Here is a 19,089-nt window from a genome sequence, read left to right on the forward strand (position 1 = left end):
TCAACAAGGAACGGACATGATCCCCGCCTCGGAAGCAAAATACGGACATGGGGAAGTCTTCTCGGATGCAAATTCGGAGAAACCCCTCTGGAAAAAAAGAGAGTCACCAATGGGATACTAGCGCCAAGGACTGCAAGTCGCGTCACGAACCTTGTGGGGGAGCCGTGTCAAGTCACGAGAGCTCTTCCCCGCATGACGAGTCAGAAGAATTACCTTGGTTGCCAACAATCCCCGCGGTTCAGCTGCACCCCAGGATTCCAGGGAAAATAAGGTCATCGGTGGAGATAGAGCCGAGCGTTGTTCGACCGAGGGGTCGGAAGTGAGGATGGTTCGAGTATATAGCTTAGCCTTGCCTTTCCGAGAATAGCATCAAGTTCTGGAACCTAATCTTCTCACCAAGCTCCTCCACTACCCACTTCAGCCCTCAGCATATTCGCCCGTCATCCTGTACATGATCCATCATGGCAAAGGCCGAGACTGAACACCACGAGCCCTCCAAGGGTCACGATGTCCCAACGGTCGAACATACCGATGATCAGCTGCTGGGGCGAGCTATCCAGCAGCAGGAACATAACCGGACATGGGGACAGAGTCTACGTAAAGACCCATGGCTCCTGTTCTGGATTGGCGTGATGCTCTGGACCTTGATTGTGCGAGGCTTCGAAGCTGGCGCATCAGGCGACGTCCTCAGTATTCCCACCTTTAGAAAGAGATTCGGCGTTGCCATGGACGGTAGCTACTTCATTGCAACAAACTGGCAGTCGGCCATTAGCGGCGGCCCTAACGCGGCTGCCATTGCCGGTGCCTGGGGTGCCTCCTTTCTGTCCGACAGATATGGCACTAAGCCCATCATCTTGCTGGCTGCCGTGATCAACCTTGCTTCGGTGGGTGTCGAGTTTGGAGCCACATCCCTTGCCATGTTCTTCGGAGGCAAGATGATGAACTTTTTGGCAATCGGTGCCCTTCTCAACCTTTGCACCGCCTACGTCGCCGAGGTTTCCCCTCTAGCTATCCGAGCCAGCGCTATCGGCTTCTGCAACCTGTCTCAGTGCATTGGGCCGTTCCTCCTGGCAATCATGTCCTACTTTACCTCCAAGTGGGACAATGACTGGGCCTGGAAATCGCTTGTGGCTGCGCAATGGGGCTTTACCGGCGTGGCTCTTGTCGGCCAGATCTTCATGCCAGAGTCACCCGTGTATCTGGTTCGCATGGGCAAGATGGGAGCCGCCCAGAAATCTCTCGAGCGTCTCTACTCGGATCCGCAAGATGCCAAGGGCCATCTCCACCGCATCCAGCTCACTCTCGAAGAAGCGGAGCTGTCCAACACGGGATCATACCTCGACTGCTTCAAGGGGACAAACCTACGTCGAACCTTGATTGCAGTCATGGTGTTTCTCTCAGAGCCCATGTCGGGCCTGGGATTTGTTGGCAGCTACGGCGCTCTGATGTACCAGTTTCTGGGCATCTCGGACAGCAAGGCCTTCGAGTTGAAGATTGGGGCACAAGTTCTCTCCATGAGCGGCGCCATGATCGCGTTTCTCTTGTCCGATTGGTGGGGCCGTCGCCCCATGTACATAATGGGCTGTTCTTCGCTCTGTGTTCTCATGCTCTGCATGGCGATATCGGGCTCGTTTGACACAAAAGCTGCCATCACGGCCTCGGTGGGATTTTACACCATGTTCAACTTCCTCTACAATGTAGGCGTTGGATCTACCGTGTACGCGCTGGCAGGCGAGCTCCCCACCTCGGTTCTAAGGGCCAAGACACTTGCCATTTCCATCTCGACTTCTTCGGCATTCAACACCATGTGGTCCTTCGTGGCCCCATACTTGTTCAACTCGGATTACGCCAACCTCAAGGCCAAGATCGGGTACGTGTTTGGCGCATTCATGCTTATTTTTGCTGTTCTCGCCTTTCTATACGTCCCTGAGACGCGGAGAAGGACCTACGAGGAGCTGGATGAACTGTTCATGAAGAAAGTGCCTACCCGTCAATTCCGCACGTACGTTACTGTGGCTGAACAGCGAGCGGCGGAGGCCTATGCTGCGCAGGAGAAGACGGTTGGCGAGCAGAAAGTGTGAGGAGGCTGGTTCCTTGAGGGTAAATATATTGTGTGTACGAGAAGTCATTGGTCATGTTTTGTTCGGATAATGACGCTAGTGAATTGGATGACAGTCCGGCCTTCAATCTCGTTTTGTCGTACAGAGCGCCTACGGCCACCTTGAAGCGGACATGAAAAGGGATTGTTGAAAGAGAAAATAAAGGCATTGCCTAATGCGGTGATTTTAAGCCCCTCTAGTGAGACTGCTCTGACCAATAAGAGCGTGCCGTAGCTCGACAGGTTTTTTAAACGTCATGTGACCCCTCGGAGCGTTCCGAATCCGGACTAGCGAATCGTCGCATGAATGGAAGCTTGGAGTTGCCTACCCTGTAGGTTTTGAGAGACGCAGATGGGTTGGTATTAAGAACCCATCCAAATAAATGAAAAGTGGTCTACTGGTACTTAATAGATAATCGATAGTTAATAATCATAAGTTCTTTTTTCACACAAGAGGCTTTCTTTCAATTTGCCTTACCCCGCCTAAAGTTGGTTGTCTGTTCTTCAAACGGTTGTTTGGAAAACTGTGGTTGCGCATCATGGGCAGCGCTATTTGTCCAAGTAATGAAAGCAGTGAGTTGACCTACTAACCACCACGATAACGCGCCTTATCTTATCTTGATTGATCAATGATTGACCTCTGTGATGATTACCCCGGACTTAATTTCCCAAGGAGCGCTTGAAACTGCCGTCTTGATCATCCTCATCCCCAGACATCAAAGAGTGACATTTGCGGGGGAACGCGACCTTGACAAGGGGGAATTCACCCACTATGCCTACTCTAGTTAGCTCAGCAACGACTTCTCGTCCTCGGGGAATCTGCTTCCGAGTCAGGGCCTGTTTTTGCACGAATTCCCCGCGAGGTGACATTTTATAAAGCCGATCCTACCCCACTTCCCCAGAGGAAAATCCGAGCATCCCAGCTGGCTGGCACCCTTTCGGTTTGTCCGTGTGTGCCATGCAGAAACGGACGGTATTGCTGATCGGCAAACATGGTCGACACTGGCCCGTCACCCTCTTCGGAACATGGTACACCGAAGCCTGTACGCAATCTGAAGGCATGCGACCTCTGCCGGAGCCGCAAGGTGAAGGTACCGTGACGCCAAGATGCTTCTTTCGAGACGGGAGGTAGCTGACAGTGCCCTAACGCAAGTGCCGTTATGCAGACGGTGACACTATCTGCCAAGGATGTAGGCTATCAGGTACCGAGTGCACGCAAAACAAACCCAGGCGTAAAAGGGGCCCAGCTAAACGGTAAGCTACTCTTAGCCACGTCCACTCCCTGTTCTCTGGGACCTTAGACACTGACTTGGATTCTCAAGCTCACTGGCTCAGCGCTCACCCAACGATACGACAGTGCAGGCATTTTCTAGCCCTGCCACACCCGGGTCAGCTGGTGAAGCGTATCTCGATCCTCCACGCCCTGATTCATCCCCGGCCGAGGAGGAACCAGACGACCAGAGTAGCCAAGCATCCCCAGACCCAAGACTGGGCGACTCAGACTTCAAGGGACTGTGCTCCCGTTCGCTCATCCTAACAATTCTTACCGACTGGTCTCGCTACGTCTATCCACTTGCCCCCCTTTTACACAGGAAGAAATTCCTGAAAAGGGTGCTCCAGCATGAAGATGAGAGGAACCAGACGTTCTGTGCCTTGGTCCTGTCCACGTGCGCCATGACTGTATCAACTCTCCGACGACGGAGCTTCTACAATTACCCAAGCGTTACCGTGGACAAATGCATCGATATCATCGAACGAGAACGCATGCTGTTGCCTGTCTCATACACCCCGGAATGGTGCCTTGCGCGTTACAACTTTGCTTCATCTCTGAGCGCGCTGTATGGGTTGGATGACATGCGTATATATCAAGCTATTAAGGACGCCATGGCCGGCGTTCAATGGCTTCTTTTTCACGAAAAGGGAACAGAATCAGTGCATGACCAGGAGATGGTGAAGCGACTTTATTGGCTGCTTGGCATGTGGCAGCTGTAATGCCCCCCTGACGCTTGGCTTGGACTGTTGCTGGAGCACTAACATTGCTTAGGGGCACCGAAATACAAGGCCAGCCACACCTGACATTCCTTCCCGGTCCTCCCTTTACCCAAGCTTTGCAGACAATTCGTCCCCGGCCTCTATCTGATGCGGAGCTGGGAGTACCTGACGCGGAAACGAACGTGTCGGAATTGTGGACTGCGGCGCCAGCGTCATGGCTTAAAGACGATGACCAGTATATCACAGGACTCAACAGCCTTGCCGATGTTCTGATGGTCTGGGAACGCGCCAAGATAGACATGGCTCACAAACAACCAGAAGAGACTTTAAGAGATGGCATGGCTCGCCTTCAAGCGGTGCTTGACAATCTCGTCCCTGAATTGCGTTGGAGAGGTGGCTTGGCCAGATTCCCGAAACCATCTCGTGGGCACGAATCACAGACAGTCAACATTTTGATCACATGCTTCTATATACGGTCAAACCTGCTGCAGCATCTCGGCCAAGCACCTGGCATTAGCCACCAGAGCATCGTAAGGTTAGTGGAGAGTTGTGCCCCCTAAATCGACTCGATTATCTTGACTTGACAACTAACCTCACCTCTAGCGACGTTCTTGAAGTCCTCGAGCATATGCCAGAAGACATACACGAGTGCAATGGATTCACCTTGGTCAAGAAGGTTCGAGATATAGGTGCGGCGTATCTACAGGAGCTTCGACTCACGTCTGGGGAGCCTATACAGGCCGTAAACGAGTCGGAGCAACGCATTGTCAATGCTCTTCTCACGAGACTGGAGAGAATGGATTTTAGACTGGATCAAGAGAATCTATGTCCTGAGGACGATGCCATCTCTCCAGCCGCTCGGTCTACTGATACAAGGATGGGAAGCGTATAATGTAAAAAATTCAGCACCTCAAGATACAGGAGATGAATAATTTTCTCTTCTCCAATCTCTATTCGTATCTGATGTGAAGGCTTGAACCTCGCGCTTCTCATCCATCTTAGCGCCAAGTGGAGAAATCCCCTCTGATTCTCCAAGAAAAAGCTCGCCACGTTTCTTCCACTCAACCCCGTGGGGTACAGCAAATTTGACATTGGGCATCCCCAGACTCGTAATACAACCTAACCATCGATCAGAGCTAGGTTCGTCCCCAGATACCCCGAAAAACGTGTCCGGGGAGGATCATACCATCCACACGGTTGGAGTCGTCGGCTGGGCCCGCCTAGAGAAACTCCGAAATTTGCATCCGAAGGACGACCCATTGCCGGCGCCAGTGGCGGGGGACTCGCCGTGAACGGAACAGTCTCGGCCAATGCGCTAGGGAGGCGTCTTCGCCAAGGGGGTGCCTGGCGGTTAAGACTTCCTTTTGCGTTCCATCATTCGCCATCACCAATAATTTATATCACCTGGACGAACTGTTCCCAATTTGGGAGAGCTGGTTCAATGCCCTTGAGGAGGACTGTTTAGGACGTAAACAGTCCCAGTCAAGAAGTACGCCGAGCTTGAAAGGATAATGCAAGAACATAGGGCATGTTAACACAAGATGAGCTCAATTGGACCACCGTTGGTACACGTTGTGAAGCATCATCGTGACCCCAAATGTCTATCTTGTGCGTACCTATGAGGTGCGGGGATAGTGCAGATTTCGTGGTAGAGCATCATAGCATCCTCGCGTCCCTTGCCACACCAAACAAGGGTGGTATGAGTCTAGGTTCCGCGGGGGTGGCCCATTGACTCGCTACAGTAGTTAACGATCCATGCTGCAAGGGGTCGCGAGTCAGTTGACCCGTAGCCTGACGCCAACGCCAACGCCCCGGCCCCCCTCATCGAGACCGCGAAAAGGTCGTTGTCGGTGTATCCGGGGACGAACCGACGACTGATTCCCCAGTTTATCGGTCCCGTGGGGAAATTTAGTACACAGGCTAGTACGGCGACGATTTTCTTTTAAACTCGGACGACAACCCTTCACATTTTACCATCACCATCCACCTCAACTCTTCAACTTTGCCTTTACACTTCATCTTTCTTGTCAATTATGAGCGAACCAAAAACCACCGTCGTGGTCGGCGACATTGAGGATGACCACGCCCTCAAAAAGCCAGAGCACGTCGAGCATATCGGCCATGCTACTGCGGCCGAGGACCACCAGGAGGGCCCTATCAAGGCTATTCGGAACCAGCCTTGGGCCTTCCTCTGGTGTGTCTACGCCATCTACACACTCATGTTGACCAGCTTCGACAACCAGGCTGGCGGTATTGTCATCGGTATTCCCCAGTTTCGCAAGGACTTTGGAAGCGAGTTCGCAGGCGACTACGTCCTCCCCGCTAAGTGGCAGTCCGCGTATAGCGGCGGCCCTGTTGCATCGTGAGTATCAGCCGATTCCTGCTTGAGTTAACGAATCAATTGGCTAAGTACTGTAGCGCTGTCGTCGGTTCCCTCGGTGCTGGCTTGATCGCCGACAAGATCGGCCGCAAGTGGACTTTTTTCGGGTGCTACATCCTGGTCTTCGTTGCCATCACCGTCGAGACCATTGGCACCACCAACGCTGTCTTTTTCGCCGGAAAGTTCATCGCAGGCTTCCCCATTGGCGCCTTCATCACCGTGGCCATGACCTACATCGGCGAGGTTTCTCCCCTGGCCCTTCGAGGAACCCTCACAGCCGCTTCCGCCATCGCCTTTACCATTGGACCCTTCATCGTCTCGCTCATCGCCAACGAGACAGGCAGCAGGACGACACGCTGGGCGTACAGGGCCATTTTCGTCTCGCAGTACGGCGTCAGCGGCCTTGGCTTCCTGATCCTGCCCTTCATGCCTGAGTCGCCCTGGTGGTTGGTCGACCACAACAAGATGGACAAGGCGGCCAAGTCTCTGAACCGCCTCGGCTACAATGCCGTCGACACGGAAAAGCGACTGGCCGTCATTCAGCTGACGCTCCAGGAGGTCCGCAAGGAAACCGACGGGGCCAGCTACTTGGAGTGCTTCCGCAAGTCCAACTTGCGCCGCACCATCATCTCGGTCGCTCCCATGAGCATCCAGGCTCTATGCGGTGTCTTTTTCGTTGCTGCCTATGCCACCTACTATCAGCAGCTCGCTGGCTATACCGCAGATGAGAGTTTCAAGCTTGGTATTGTGCAGCAGGTTCTGTCGATGTTGGGTAACATCACATCCTGGTTCCTCATCGATAGGGTTGGTCGACGAGACCTGACTATCTGGGGACTTGCACTCCTCACTGTCATCCTGATGGTTACGGGCGGCCTCGCTGTCGCGGCAACCAAGGGCGCTATCAAGGGAACAGTTGCCCTGCTGCTCGTCTACTGCTACTTCTACAACTGCACCATCGGAGCCACCGCGTACACCCTCCTGACAGAGATCGCCACGTCCAGACTCCGCGCCAAGACAGCCTCCCTCTCGCTCGCCCTTCAGAACGGACTCTTTGTAAGTTTATTCAGACCCCCAACCCGGTTTTTAACATGCTAACCAGACAATCAAGACAATGTGGGCTTTCGTTATCCCCTTCCTATTCAACCCCGACCAGGCCAACCTCGGAGCCAAGGTGTCCTTCATCTTTGGCGCCCTAGCAGTCCTATGCATTGTCTACCTCTGGTTCTACCAGCCCGAATCTGCTGGCCGCTCTTATGAGGAGTTGGATGAGATGTTTATCAAGAAGGTGCCAGCCCGTGAATTTAAGGGTTACAAGACCGAGGCTGAGCAGAAGTCTGGCCTTGCTTGATTGGGATGGATCTATTTTGAGTTGTATGATGAAGTTGCTCGTCGAGGGAAGCAAGCCTTTAAACCAGTAATGACGAGGTAGGGAGAGTATGAGACTCGTAGCACATTTAGATAGCATAACTATATATCCATTGTGCCAACCCTCAACTCGTTTGTTGCTATTTCAAGGCGAATCCCTTTGCCTTCCTCACGATGAGATTTGGCAGCGCCCTGCACCTCCTTAGGACAGAACTCAAGTTTCAATCCTCCCAAAATGTCTAGCAGCCCTGCTTTGACAAATTTACAATCCCACTCACTCGAATCTAGTCTCCCAACCGTCTTCTCGAGGTAATCGATAGCCTGTTTTGCATTCCGAGGATCTGGTGGAGACTCCAGCGTAGCCCGGAACCTCCTCCGTGCCTTGCGTCCTTTCAACTTCATCTTACGCCTAAACCTTTTCATCTCACCGTTACTCTTGCGTTTGTTCTCGTGGTTGATGCAGCAGAGCAAGGCGCGCATCTTGGCGGCTTCGGCCATCCCCTGGGCCTTGACGGACCATGATAACGTTGTTTCGTCGTTACCATAGGCACTCCACGTGCGTTCCCAGAGTCTCTTGGCAAGATCTCTGGCAAGTTCATTGTCATGGAAAATATAGTGAGCTGCGGAGGCATAGTTGCGCAACAGATTGATGGTGTAGTCATGACAAAGACCAAACTTTTGCTCAGTTTCTTCAAGACCTTTTCCATAGGAAGACAGAAAGCTCGCCTTTTGGAGACATTTAGGGTCCCAGTACCGAGCATATGACGTCCAAGATTCCAGGACTGCTGGGTGGCGGGGCCAAGCCTGCTTGACAATGCTCGGGCGGTGCAGAGGAAGCTAATACGCATTGTGTCCTGGAGATCACAAGGTGAGATCCCCAGCAGACTTTCCAAAAGCGCGGTCATCCCAACATGGTGGGTTTTACCAGCGACACTAGAAATATCTTGCAGAGAGTGGATAAAGCTCTCCACATACGAGGTATCACGGTGTCTCAACTGAAGACAAAGGCCTTGCAGGATACGGCATATGTCCCATATCAATGACAACTGGTTTGGACTAGAGAATCTTGCGGGGTCTTGTGCCTTATTAAAGACCTTGTCGTGAAGTAGATTGCCAATGATCGCCTTCAATGTATCTGCTCTTTCTGGCCGGTTTAAAGCGACAGGCGTTTCATCCGTCGGGTTGGGAATGGCGTCGTGCTTCCGAATCAGAGTAGAAATGGCCTGGCAACGGGTTTGAAGAACATGCCACTCTCATTCCTTGAATATTATGGTGTAGTTTCCAGATTGATTTGGGTTGCTTAGGGACTCGATGTCGGTTTGAGAGTCGTAGAATCCTTTTATGAATTTGTTGACGCAAAGAAGTAGTATGGTTTGACCCTTGTATAGGTAAGGGGGAAGGGCGCGCGGAACTGAGCTCAAGACTCGGATCACGTACTCAGGAGGGGAAGGGTGATGCCCCATAACCTTCTTGGGCCTCGTTTGCGATTGAGAACTCCCTGGAACCTGATGACTGAGGATTTGGGAGTTGGTCCCCGTGGCAGTGGTTTTGTTCTTCACGCAATCTGGCCAGTGTCTCTTCTTCCTGGTATTAAAGGAATATTCTCTATCTACTAAGTTAGATTGAAGGCTACCGTAAGCATAGGGGTGCAGAAAACGTACGTGGCTGTGAAATGATGAACCAACTCGCGTATCATGCTGGTCTGCGGCAAGGTACACCTCTGGGTGATAAACAAGTCTCGAAAGATCGGCCGAATAGCCTCCCAAGCCTCGTCAGAATATGAAGACACGCCTGGATTCTGTTGGGCAGATCTTCTTGGAATCTCCGATTGCGGAATCGGTTGAGGGTTCTGTACAGTGCAAGTCAAACTTGGAATGCGTGGCGTGGGTTGAGACACTACCCCTTCAAACTCGACACCATCGCCGACCGTGAAGAAAGGATAAGTGGTGCCTGATGAGTGAGCTTGCATCGGATTCTGATAGTCTAAATCCATAATATCGGGCGGCTCGAGGGTGTGTGGTAGCTGAAGTGATGGTTCGTTGATGGTCATCCGAGATAGTTCTTCCGGCATCCATTGAGGGAGGGCCCCGGTCCATGGATTCTGTGGCATGTATGTTGTCTCCATTGGTGCCGAAGGCCATTCAGGTCCAGAAGCGAATGCCTCAGTCCCGAAGTTGGGCCAGGAGATTGGTCCATGGCGTGGGAGGTGCTTGTGCCGCAGGAGGTGTGGTAGGACTTGCTGCTTACAGTGCTGTCTATTTTGTTCCTTGGGATAGGTTTTGGACTTCCTTGAAGAGCCGTTTGTGGGAAATATGGGAGTATGTCCGCGACACATTTCTTTGGATTTGGAACAAACTGAAGGGCTTGGCTGGCTTTTGAGTCTCGCTCAAGGCATCTGATTGTTTCTTCTACTATTTTCTCTTTCACTCTCTGATCCATCAAGACCAGGAGGCAAACTTTCCAATCATGGATGGATTGTGAGGATAGCTCACGTTGTCCTTCTTTTCCTTTGTCTGCTATGTTTGGTTTGAGATGGGTGCCAGAATGTCGCCTCGAGGGCCAACATCCTCCAGGCTAGATGGCAAACAAGTGGATTGATACATAGATTGAAACTTGATTATCTTCAGACCGCCTTCGGATTTAAAGGGACTACTACCTCCCGCGGGTTCTCTATTTACTGGCGAAGAATCCACATACTTAGCGCCTAAACCTATGGGTCCATGATTGTGCTGAACTCATCTGCCATGGTTCAGTCCCTGGCGGAGCGGAGTTTGAGCAGCGGAGTTTGAACTTGCGGGGCGGAGTTTGCCTTCGTCTGAGGTGTCTGGTGTCTGGGTCAGCGCCGGAGAATCCTCAGAAACCCGACCCGCGCGTTTCGGGATGGCGTTGAGATTGGGCTTATGGGTAAGCCTGACGTCTTTCTCTAATTAGGTGCTGTGTAAGTGGTGTTGGTCCCAGCTGTATTTGGAGACTCAGTTGTCGCAAGGCAGGCTTCAACTCAGAGGACAAATGCAGGGGATACGGTATTTAATATGAAGGTTTCAGGCGCGCTAAAGTATAAATATTGGAGAGTTAATAATTTTCGTATGGTGTATAACGATTATGGGCGATTTATACGACGTCGGATAGATCGCCCGAGGCGCGCGCGCGGTTAACCAAGAGGTCCAAGATGGATGGCTGCCATTGGGCCATGTTGTCACACCACTCCAGCGGCTGCTCACCAGAGGCCACAGATGATGGAACTGACCGCGCGGGTATGGTAAAAGTGATATGACCGAATGGATATAAAAGGTCGTCTTGGAAGCAAGTCGGTTCAGTCCACAACACTCACCGTTTCTCCTCTCATCAACAAACAATACCACCAAACATCCAACAACTATTCACCATGGCCTCCGTCAAGAAAATTGCCCTTATCACTACGAGCACTCGCAAGCCTAGAGTTGGCCCGAAGGTGGCCGATTTGGTCCATGAGATCATCAAGAACGACACGGATGCATCCAGCGACGTCGAGATCACGCCAGTTGATGTCGCTGACTTCAACTTGCCCATCTACGACGAAGAGGTGATCCCCGCCATGGTTCCTGCCCAGGCATCCTTCTCCAAGCCGCATACGATCGCCTGGAGCACTGAGATTGGCAAATACGACGCCTACGTCCTCGTGATCCCTGAATACAACTTTGGCATAGCCGGAGCTACCAAGAATGCCATCGACTACCTCTACAACGAGTGGATCGGCAAGCCGGCTGCCATCGTCAGTTATGGTATCCAGGGAGGAACCTTTGCCAGCGAGCAGCTCAACAAATCGTTGACGGGAATGAAGTTGCGCGTCGCGGAGACGCGACCCTCGCTCAAGTTTCATGGCAGCCACGGCCCTGATCTGTTTCTTGCAATGGGATCAGGTGGTCTGGGCGAGGACACAAAGAAGGATATTGAAGCTGAGGCATCAGTTATTCTCAAGGCGTTCCAGGAGCTGAAGGAGCTGCTCAACGCCGAGAAGGCCCAGGAGTCAGCCTAATCAAGAGGGGAGCTGAATGAGAAATATGTACAAAGGACCTGGGTCGTTGTTAGAGAATCGCGAGTCAACTACGTCGTTATCGAGTTAGATCAAAGGAAGAAACAGGAGCAGTGGCAAGTTCTTTAGCACTAAATAAAGGGGAGATATAATCCACCCAGAAAATCAGGCCAGTCACTCGTAGATAGTTCCTGGCTTGTTCCAGTGCTATCCCCTCCCTGTGGCATCCTTGCCGATTCTCTCATTGAGCCCCATGTTGGAGAGTTAAACTCCAACGATGGTGCAAGAGCTGGGGCACTACCTTGAGCTCCCAAGTCTGCCAGCCCCCAATTTTCTAGTTCCCCGGTATTGTGCAAAACATCATGTTTCCGCATGACTCGACCAAGTGGCTCTACCAGAGTGGAGGCTTGTTGAGACTGTGCCTTTGCATCCTGCAGGATCCTCCATGCTACAACAGCTTCTGGGGACTTGCTGATTTGTCTGGGTCCATTGGTGTCGAGACAAATTTCGAGAAGTAAAACAAGGAAAGCTAGAAAGATGTGATGCAGGACAATTGACATCCTCAATCGTGTAGAAGCAAAGTCATGCTCATCCTCCTCTAATCGCATCTCCATGCGAATTATGAGCCGAGCGGACTCCACACAGGCTGCACGAGACGTTGTGTATGCTGGGCCTGCTTGGCCACGAGCGAGATAGGGGAGATGTGCTCTGCATCTCTGACCATGAACGAATAGGTTCAATATGTATCCTTGAATTGTGAGTTTGTTCGCGTTTCTGTTCATGACAGATGAGATGTGGTTGAAGCATAGGAAATCCGGAGCATCATCCCAGAAGCGAGACATCCGGGCCTCGAGTTCTTGCACAAGCTGAAAGCTAATCGTGTCCGGACTTAGGGCTGCGAATTGGGCGCTCTCAAGTGATGCGCGGAAAATTTCTGCAAAACGGATACGCTCGAGGAAGTACGACATGCATGTCGGTTGGTCCAGCGGCTTTCCAATTATCTCTTCCCCATCGATGCAGTCTTCGTCATCGACGTTCTGAGGTTTGTGTACTGCCATCTGAGACGGGTGTATCGTGTAGGCGCCTCCAAGGGTACCGGAAAGCCCGGCAAGTATCCTGCCCGAAGTTAGATGGACACGATAGTTGAAGGTCTCTGGACATCTCTTACCAGTCAGTGGTGCACAGATACCACCAAACCCTACGTCCAACTTCCGCTTCGAGCCTTGTGAAGCCCGCCCTATTGCCGAAGACATGCCGTGGAGAGTCGATGCAATGAAGCCCTAGCTCGCGGGCCATCGTGATTGCTCTGGAGAAGAGGGCCCTATATTTGATCGAAACTCCTTCAAGGTTGACTACCGAGTAACAAAGAATCACCAATGCCTGGGTGGCTTCCAGGGATACGTGCGGACCTTGTTGAATATGATCTAGAACCTCAATACCCGCCTTCTGCCATAGTGACGCTTGTGAACGCGCCTCGGACACACCACAGAAGAGGTTCCTTGAAAGGTCTTGAGGAGTCCACAAGCAAGTAGCATTTGCAAAGATGGCAAGGAGAAGTGCAATTGGGCCCATGGGAGCTGGGTTTCCTTGGTTGATGGTATCATAGACTTGATCAACAAGTCGTCTGACAGAAGGGCCGTGGATGACGTGGTGAATAAATGAAATGTCACTTATGTACTTGTCGACAAGTCTTTTTGTTTCTTGGCGCTCCGGTAGCCAGACGCACCTGATGGGCTCAGGATGGACAGCGAGCGATGGCAATGCCTCGTTCTGAAAGACAAAAGACCATGGACGGGTGATGAGCCGAACAGGGCATGTTCGAACCACGATGGGATTTGAGTGTGCAGAATCCTTTCGAGGATATTAGCGCTTGATCATACTGGGAGATCTTACTCGCTTACTCCTGCTTTCGGACCCATGCATAGCCGTTCTAGGAGTAAGGCATCTGATAGCCAGTTTTGGACATTGGAGGATAATCGCCGCTGCCCTGCATCTTCATTAGAAGTAGGCTCAGGAGAAGCAAGTTCTCTCTGGCTAGTCCTGGCAGCAAGCAGAGCTTCCAATGATTCTAATCGCCTCAGCAATTGATCATTGGAAACCTGGGGCTCTGCTAGCGGTGTCTCCGGAGCCTCCCGGCCCCCGGCTGCGGCTGGCGCTTGGCATAAGACTCCCCGGGCGATACAATTGGTGCAGGGGAATTGGCGGTTGCAACGGAGCTTGCGCTCTCTGCAGAGTTGGCAAGAGACAACGCGCGATCGAAGCCGCGGATTCGTCCGCGACCGGCGATCCATGGTTCCGGGACTCGGGCGTGTGGTAGTAAGTAGAGTGATGAGAGGCCGGAGGGAGGACACGGAGTTGAACTTGATCGGAGATTTGCCGGGCCCGGACTTAACGGACTCCGCGGAGTAGAGTGGAGCACCGGACGGGGATCCCGGCAGACTATTGACCCTTGCGTCTTGGCACGTCATGAGGTCCAAGTCTCGTATTAGTGATATCTTCACGCTGTAGAAAACGACATGGTCCCTAAGTACCAAATTGGCTTGCTGATGCAGTATGATTTAGTTCTCTGACCCTTTGTTGCGTGATTCAGTTGAGCTCTCCTTGGTTTGTTTCAGCCGGCATAACTCCAAAATCTCCTTCACCAGCTGGTGACACCCTTAACACGGTCAAAACCACCCCTCAGCTGATGTTCTGGTTTCACCACCTTTTCTTGTAGAACTGTATACCGAACCAAATTTTCACAATCTTCCGGACGGACTCGTGCCAACCAGATGCACTGCGCCGCACCAACTTCCCCCCCCCGCCGGCTCATGTGCTTCAGCCTTGCCATTGTCTTGAGACTGTCCCAGGTGTGAGCCATGGCCCCGGTTAAAGGCATTGTGCCGGCCATAGACCATAACGTTGGCCGAGTATTTGTGCCCGCCCAGATGGCTGATAAAGCAGATACCAACGCCCCCAGGTCGCTCATCATTCATATTACGATAGAGACCAAGGGGTCGTAAGTGACGCTCGAATTCTTTGCGTAGTAGAGGTGCACTCTGTCCACAACGTGCGTCCCTCGACCTCTGACTACAGAGCAGTATGATTGCTTCATGCGGGCGCTGATATCCGGGACGGTTGGGTCGCCATTGGGTACGATGGCAGGGAGAGTCGACGCTGCGAGGGGGGACAGGGTTGTAGGTGAAGCCTCGATGAGGTCAATCAACTGATTTACATTCTTCGGGACTATGTTGTTGATCACAATAAATCCAGGAAGGAGGAGAGCCGATATGGGTTTCGAGTAGTCGGAAGCGCCGTTAGGTGTGGGCATATTGGAAGCGGAAAACATCAGTCTCTAACGATACAGGTGAATTAGAATTATTCTGAATTAGTAGTATCTCATATGGTGGTACCAATGGCTTGAGTTGCCTTGGAAAAGAAATGAGAGAGAGATGGAAACGATCCTCTGTTTAATGAAGTCTAATGGAAGGATGGAGAGAAAAAAGAGCAGAGCGGTGAACCTCGTGTGTCCCGTGTGCTAGTAGCAGTCAGTTGAGAGGATGTATAAGCCCAGATTATAAGTGCTTGAAGAATCCATACCCAATTCCTAAAAGAGCAGAGCATCCATAAGCAACTAATGCGATACAATTACGTGTTCAGCCTCGTAACTAGTCGATGACCGCTGGCTTACAATACGCGATAGAAGCCTAGTCCGTGTGGCATTACGCAAGACAAAGGATCTTCTGCATGGAACAAAATTGCCGGACCGATTCTTACTTGGTCTACCTGGGCTTATCCATGGAGATCTTTCGACAGACCCATGGAGTTCGTGCTGGAGATAAGCTGGGTCGTGGACTTTGGTGCCTCTGTTCCCTGGGTCAAATTAGATGGGGACTGGTTCCAACTGGACGTATGGCAGCCTCCAAGCTCGTTGTTGCCACGCTGGATAACCCATTTGAAGAGGTCTCCCTTCAGATTCTTTTAGAGATACCGCATAAAGTGATCTATTTAAGCTGAGTCATGATCTATCTTGAGTTTGTGAAATAGTCTTTGGCGCATGTAAGCGCCTATCTCATTCCTATCAACATGTCTCCTTGATCTCCTTCCTAACGGTTTTCACCAAAATTCTTTGCGGCATTGGCGTTGAAAGTAATCTTGCTCTGTGATCCTATTCTACCTAATGACAATAGAAGTACCGAGCGCAACTTATGGCATCAGAAACTTGCAACCGAATTTATGAGACTTTCCCCTAACATAGTATAAGAGAAGCGACAGAGTAGCGGGCAAATCTATGAAAGAGAGCCAAACTTTCACATCTCTCCGATTTTGATGATCAACTTTTTCCAAAGACCTGCTCACTCTTGAGTCTTCGAAGAGCCTCTCCCACTCCTTCCAAACCTCCCTTTACCACCTCTGTGGGATGGCCCGTCAACCAGCCATTGGCCAGGCCATATGCGAAGAGCCGGCAGACCGTATACGCAAGGCACTTCTCTTCCTTCCCACCATTATGTGCCACCATGACATTGATCTCACCGCCATCTACATGGCCTGTAAATTTGGACCCGGCTTGAACAGTAGCAACAAGCGGCTTCCGTCCAGCTGAGTTTTCCAAACCAGCCTGGAGCCCCAAAGCATCATCTAGGACACCCTTGTACTCGGGAGCGCCGTCATGATTCGTAGCACAGTCCAAACCATGCCAAGCCGGACCACCACCGGCCTCGACAATAGCCGACTGGATCCCCGCCACAAGCTTGTCGTGTGGTTGTCGGTAATCGACAAGAACGTCACCCTTCTTAGTGTCGAGAAGCCCGTTGACAAAATTGCTCGAGTTACCGGCGGTTGCGATAATCGGGTGGATGTTTGCGGCTTTGACAAGCTTGATAGCGAGGGCACCTATAGCAGTTCCAGCACCATGGATGACGAAAGGGGTTTTCTCTGTCCCGGCAGGGGACCAAGGTGCCGGTAGACGGAGGACGTGATACAGCCCATATGCTGCAACAAGACCATTCAATGGAATCGTAACAGCCTGTGTGAGCCATGGACACTCACGAGTTAATGGGAGAGTGGGTGTTTTCACTGACATACCTCCTCGAATGTAACGTTGTCGGGAATATGGAACGTAGTAGAAGCGGGTGTAATAGCGAACTCGGCAAAGGAGCCATGATCCGCCCCAATCTCGTGCATACCAGCCACGCGGTCCCCGGGCTTAAACTCGGATACTTCAGCACCTACAGCCTCGACAATACCCGCGATATCATCGCCGGAGTTTACCGCCTTCTGGTGAAAGATTGGGACCTTCCAGTCTTTGGGGTTTATACCTAGAATTCAGGTTAGACGGGGTCAAGCCCTCTAACCGATGGGTGGATGTACCCGACACGGCCACTTTGATGAGAAGTTCATCAGCCTTTGGAACCGGGATTGGCACTTCTCGGATCTCGACTTGAGTATCCGGCGAAATGAAAGCTTCCTTCATTGTTGCTTGTGGTGTTCGTGAGTGGAAAGGTGATTGGCTTGTTGGGATTGAGACTGGCTGTGACTTGAACCAGGCATGCTGAGCCTTGAAATGCACCGATCATATATATATCCACGGAATACCCGAAGAATTCCAAACAATTCTAATTCTGCCTAGTGTTTCCTCATCGTGTGAAAGTCGGTGGAACGTTGGGCCGTGTCGTCAGAGCCAAGGATAGGAGATATGGCGGAGTTGGTTCAAAGTGAGGCTTAAGTGCGGTCTCCGTGGACTTGTTCATAAGTATCACGCAATAGTTAACTTCATGGTACCTGGAACTGCATTCCTACAGGGGAGTTGTCCGTGGAGCGCCGGGTCTAGTGCTAAACAAGTCCGCGGAGTTGCGGCACAACCCCGAAGCTAGGGGTACAAGTGCCGCCTCTCCGAGCCACATAACGTTACGCCAGGAGAGCGAATCTCCTTTCAGTCCAGGCGTGGCGTCATCGCATTTCGTTGTCCAACCCAGTCAAATGTTTGGACATATCCCGTATGGAGCAAGACATGGGTGAGAGGGCATCCAGATGTCCGGCTTGTAAAGCCTTGTTCCCCACAGAGCCATCATTTCGCGGTTCGACCACTCGATAGTCACTACGACCCCATAGCTTAGAGCGAACCATGATGGAGTTGATCCAGCCATATGCAAACAACCATCACAACCCTAGCGGCCCAGGAGATGGCCGTCCAACAGCTCTCCACATTGTGGAAGACCAACAGCTCGTCGGCAAATGGGCTGGTAGAGTGGCATTGGTGACTGGCTGCTCACCTGGTAGTATCGGAGCTGAAATTGCTAGAGCAATTCATGCCACAGGAGCCGACGTGTACATCACTACACGAGATACAACAAGAGTGTTTGCCACTGCTCAGAGTATCCTTGCGGATGGGAATCCTGGAAAGGTGGAAGTTATTCAGCTTGATCTGACCTCTCTCGAAAGTGTTCGAAACGCAGCTCAGACATTCCTGGGGAAGTCCCAATCTTTACATCTCCTTGTTAACAACGCGGGTTTGTCATATGGCTAGGAGTCTATGCAGTCACTCATTCATTTACAGACATTCTTTGGTGCCCTAAGCAGATAACAGGAGAGGGCGTGGATACTCATTTTGCCGCCAACTACCTGGGTGAGTTTTTCGGGCAGCATCTATTGTTGATATGATTACTGATACCCAGCTATAGGCCACTTCTTGCTCTTTCAACTTTTGAAAGCATCACTATTGGCCTCGACAAGAGACTTTGACGTGCGCGTCGTTAATGTGGCCTCGGTTGCCTATCGTCTGGGAACTTATGATCTGGACGATCTCGCTTTCAAGAATCGACCATACGAAACTTCCACTGCCTACGCGGCATCGAAACTTGCCACTGTACATTTCGCCAACGAGATCGAAAGACGATACGGCGCCCAGAGCCTGCACGCATTCAGTGTGGACCCAGGAATTACGGCCACCCCATTAACGAAGGATACCCCTGAGATTGTCTCGATGATGGAGAAATACGGTGCTGGCAATCTGCGAAAGTCCCCAGAGCAGGGTGCTGCTACTCCAATGTGGGCTGCGGTGGCACACGAGTTGAAGGGAAAGGGAGGGCAGTATTTAGAACATTGTGGTGAGACTGAGCTGTGCACGGGTGGTGGTTTTCTTGCCACTGGATATGGGGAGAATGCTTACGACCAGGACAGAGAGCAGGAGCTGTGGATCAAAAGTTTGAAGCTTGTAGGCATAGATGAAGATAAGTAAGTGCGTGTTGGAGGCGACAAGAGCAT

At 51.7% G+C, this 19,089-nt stretch overlaps 9 protein-coding genes across 9 annotated transcripts; 5 read left to right on the forward strand and 4 right to left on the reverse strand.

The window, feature by feature from the left end:
- Positions 1-461: 461 nt before the first annotated feature.
- On the forward strand, positions 462-2,081 carry NECHADRAFT_96524 (uncharacterized protein; the record flags this gene model as incomplete). The annotated part of the gene is made up of 2 exons (XM_003041600.1): positions 462-509; positions 540-2,081. The coding sequence occupies 2 exons, from the start codon at positions 462-464 to the stop codon at positions 2,079-2,081; spliced, it is 1,590 nt and encodes a 529-aa protein (XP_003041646.1).
- Positions 2,082-3,090: 1,009 nt separating this feature from the next.
- NECHADRAFT_85322 (uncharacterized protein) lies at positions 3,091-4,982 on the forward strand (the record flags this gene model as incomplete). The annotated part of the gene is made up of 5 exons (XM_003041601.1): positions 3,091-3,189; positions 3,252-3,352; positions 3,421-4,086; positions 4,143-4,625; positions 4,694-4,982. The coding sequence occupies 5 exons, from the start codon at positions 3,091-3,093 to the stop codon at positions 4,980-4,982; spliced, it is 1,638 nt and encodes a 545-aa protein (XP_003041647.1).
- Positions 4,983-6,123: 1,141 nt separating this feature from the next.
- NECHADRAFT_85323 (uncharacterized protein) lies at positions 6,124-7,818 on the forward strand (the record flags this gene model as incomplete). Its single annotated transcript, XM_003041602.1, has 3 exons — positions 6,124-6,452; positions 6,509-7,523; positions 7,570-7,818. 3 exons carry the CDS (start codon positions 6,124-6,126, stop codon positions 7,816-7,818), a joined length of 1,593 nt encoding a protein of 530 aa, XP_003041648.1.
- Positions 7,819-7,937: 119 nt separating this feature from the next.
- Positions 7,938-10,170, reverse strand: NECHADRAFT_85324 (uncharacterized protein; the record flags this gene model as incomplete). The annotated part of the gene is made up of 4 exons (XM_003041662.1): positions 7,938-8,533; positions 8,590-9,058; positions 9,302-9,419; positions 9,497-10,170. The coding sequence occupies 4 exons, from the start codon at positions 10,168-10,170 to the stop codon at positions 7,938-7,940; spliced, it is 1,857 nt and encodes a 618-aa protein (XP_003041708.1).
- Positions 10,171-11,220: 1,050 nt separating this feature from the next.
- Positions 11,221-11,850, forward strand: NECHADRAFT_49612 (uncharacterized protein; the record flags this gene model as incomplete). Its single annotated transcript, XM_003041603.1, has 1 exon — positions 11,221-11,850. One exon carries the CDS (start codon positions 11,221-11,223, stop codon positions 11,848-11,850), a length of 630 nt encoding a protein of 209 aa, XP_003041649.1.
- A 353-nt stretch (positions 11,851-12,203) lies between these two features.
- NECHADRAFT_21902 (uncharacterized protein) lies at positions 12,204-14,105 on the reverse strand (the record flags this gene model as incomplete). The annotated part of the gene is made up of 3 exons (XM_003041663.1): positions 12,204-12,963; positions 13,016-13,698; positions 13,749-14,105. Coding segments are annotated over 3 exons (1,800 nt in total), but the record flags the coding sequence as incomplete, so codon positions are not given.
- A 380-nt stretch (positions 14,106-14,485) lies between these two features.
- On the reverse strand, positions 14,486-15,181 carry NECHADRAFT_49614 (uncharacterized protein; the record flags this gene model as incomplete). Its single annotated transcript, XM_003041664.1, has 3 exons — positions 14,486-14,662; positions 14,742-14,948; positions 14,984-15,181. Coding segments are annotated over 3 exons (582 nt in total), but the record flags the coding sequence as incomplete, so codon positions are not given.
- Positions 15,182-16,159: 978 nt separating this feature from the next.
- Positions 16,160-17,299, reverse strand: NECHADRAFT_85327 (uncharacterized protein; the record flags this gene model as incomplete). Its single annotated transcript, XM_003041665.1, has 3 exons — positions 16,160-16,852; positions 16,912-17,144; positions 17,197-17,299. 3 exons carry the CDS (start codon positions 17,297-17,299, stop codon positions 16,160-16,162), a joined length of 1,029 nt encoding a protein of 342 aa, XP_003041711.1.
- A 654-nt stretch (positions 17,300-17,953) lies between these two features.
- Positions 17,954-19,063, forward strand: NECHADRAFT_49798 (uncharacterized protein; the record flags this gene model as incomplete). Its single annotated transcript, XM_003041604.1, has 3 exons — positions 17,954-18,335; positions 18,383-18,451; positions 18,507-19,063. The coding sequence occupies 3 exons, from the start codon at positions 17,954-17,956 to the stop codon at positions 19,061-19,063; spliced, it is 1,008 nt and encodes a 335-aa protein (XP_003041650.1).
- Positions 19,064-19,089: the final 26 nt, after the last annotated feature.

This window comes from Fusarium vanettenii (genome assembly GCF_000151355.1).
Source record: "Fusarium vanettenii 77-13-4 chromosome 10 genomic scaffold NECHAsca_43_chr10_1_0, whole genome shotgun sequence".
In the NCBI taxonomy this organism is placed as follows: domain Eukaryota; kingdom Fungi; phylum Ascomycota; class Sordariomycetes; order Hypocreales; family Nectriaceae; genus Fusarium; species Fusarium vanettenii.